Source organism: Mesitornis unicolor, unplaced genomic scaffold (genome assembly GCF_000695765.1).
Source record: "Mesitornis unicolor isolate BGI_N332 unplaced genomic scaffold, ASM69576v1 scaffold30665, whole genome shotgun sequence".
Lineage (NCBI taxonomy): Eukaryota > Metazoa > Chordata > Aves > Mesitornithiformes > Mesitornithidae > Mesitornis > Mesitornis unicolor.
The window spans coordinates 1-281 of NW_010185294.1; the positions used below are offsets into that span (position 1 = coordinate 1).

General features: G+C 58.0%; 1 protein-coding gene across 1 annotated transcript in view; it reads right to left on the reverse strand.

Moving 5' to 3' along the window:
* Window positions 1-3: 3 nt before the first annotated feature.
* Window positions 4-281, reverse strand: part of LOC104540876 (6-phosphofructo-2-kinase/fructose-2,6-bisphosphatase-like) — a gene marked incomplete at both ends in the record, with an annotated part of 657 nt that continues 379 nt past the window's right edge. The window contains 2 exons of the mRNA XM_010184792.1: window positions 4-17; window positions 103-275. Coding sequence (XP_010183094.1) covers window positions 4-17; window positions 103-275 — 187 coding nt within the window. The remainder of the gene's footprint in view (window positions 18-102; window positions 276-281) is intronic.

Here is a 281-nt window from a genome sequence, read left to right on the forward strand (position 1 = left end):
GAGGTAGGGCAGCTCATCTTGGGGGGGGGGAGAAAAGGGGGCGGTTTGAGGAGTTTGGGGACATCCCTAAAACGTCCCCAACCGTCCCGAAAAACGCCTCACCCGCGCTTTTATCCAGGAAATAAGCCAGCAAACAACGCATGACCGCTTGGTGGCAGATGACCAAGACGTTCTCCTGCCGCTCCAGCTCCATGATCACCGGCTCCAAGCGCTGCACCAGGTCCTCGTAGGACTTTAATTTGAAGGGGGGTGGTTTGGCGCTGAAATAAGGGCTGGGGGGG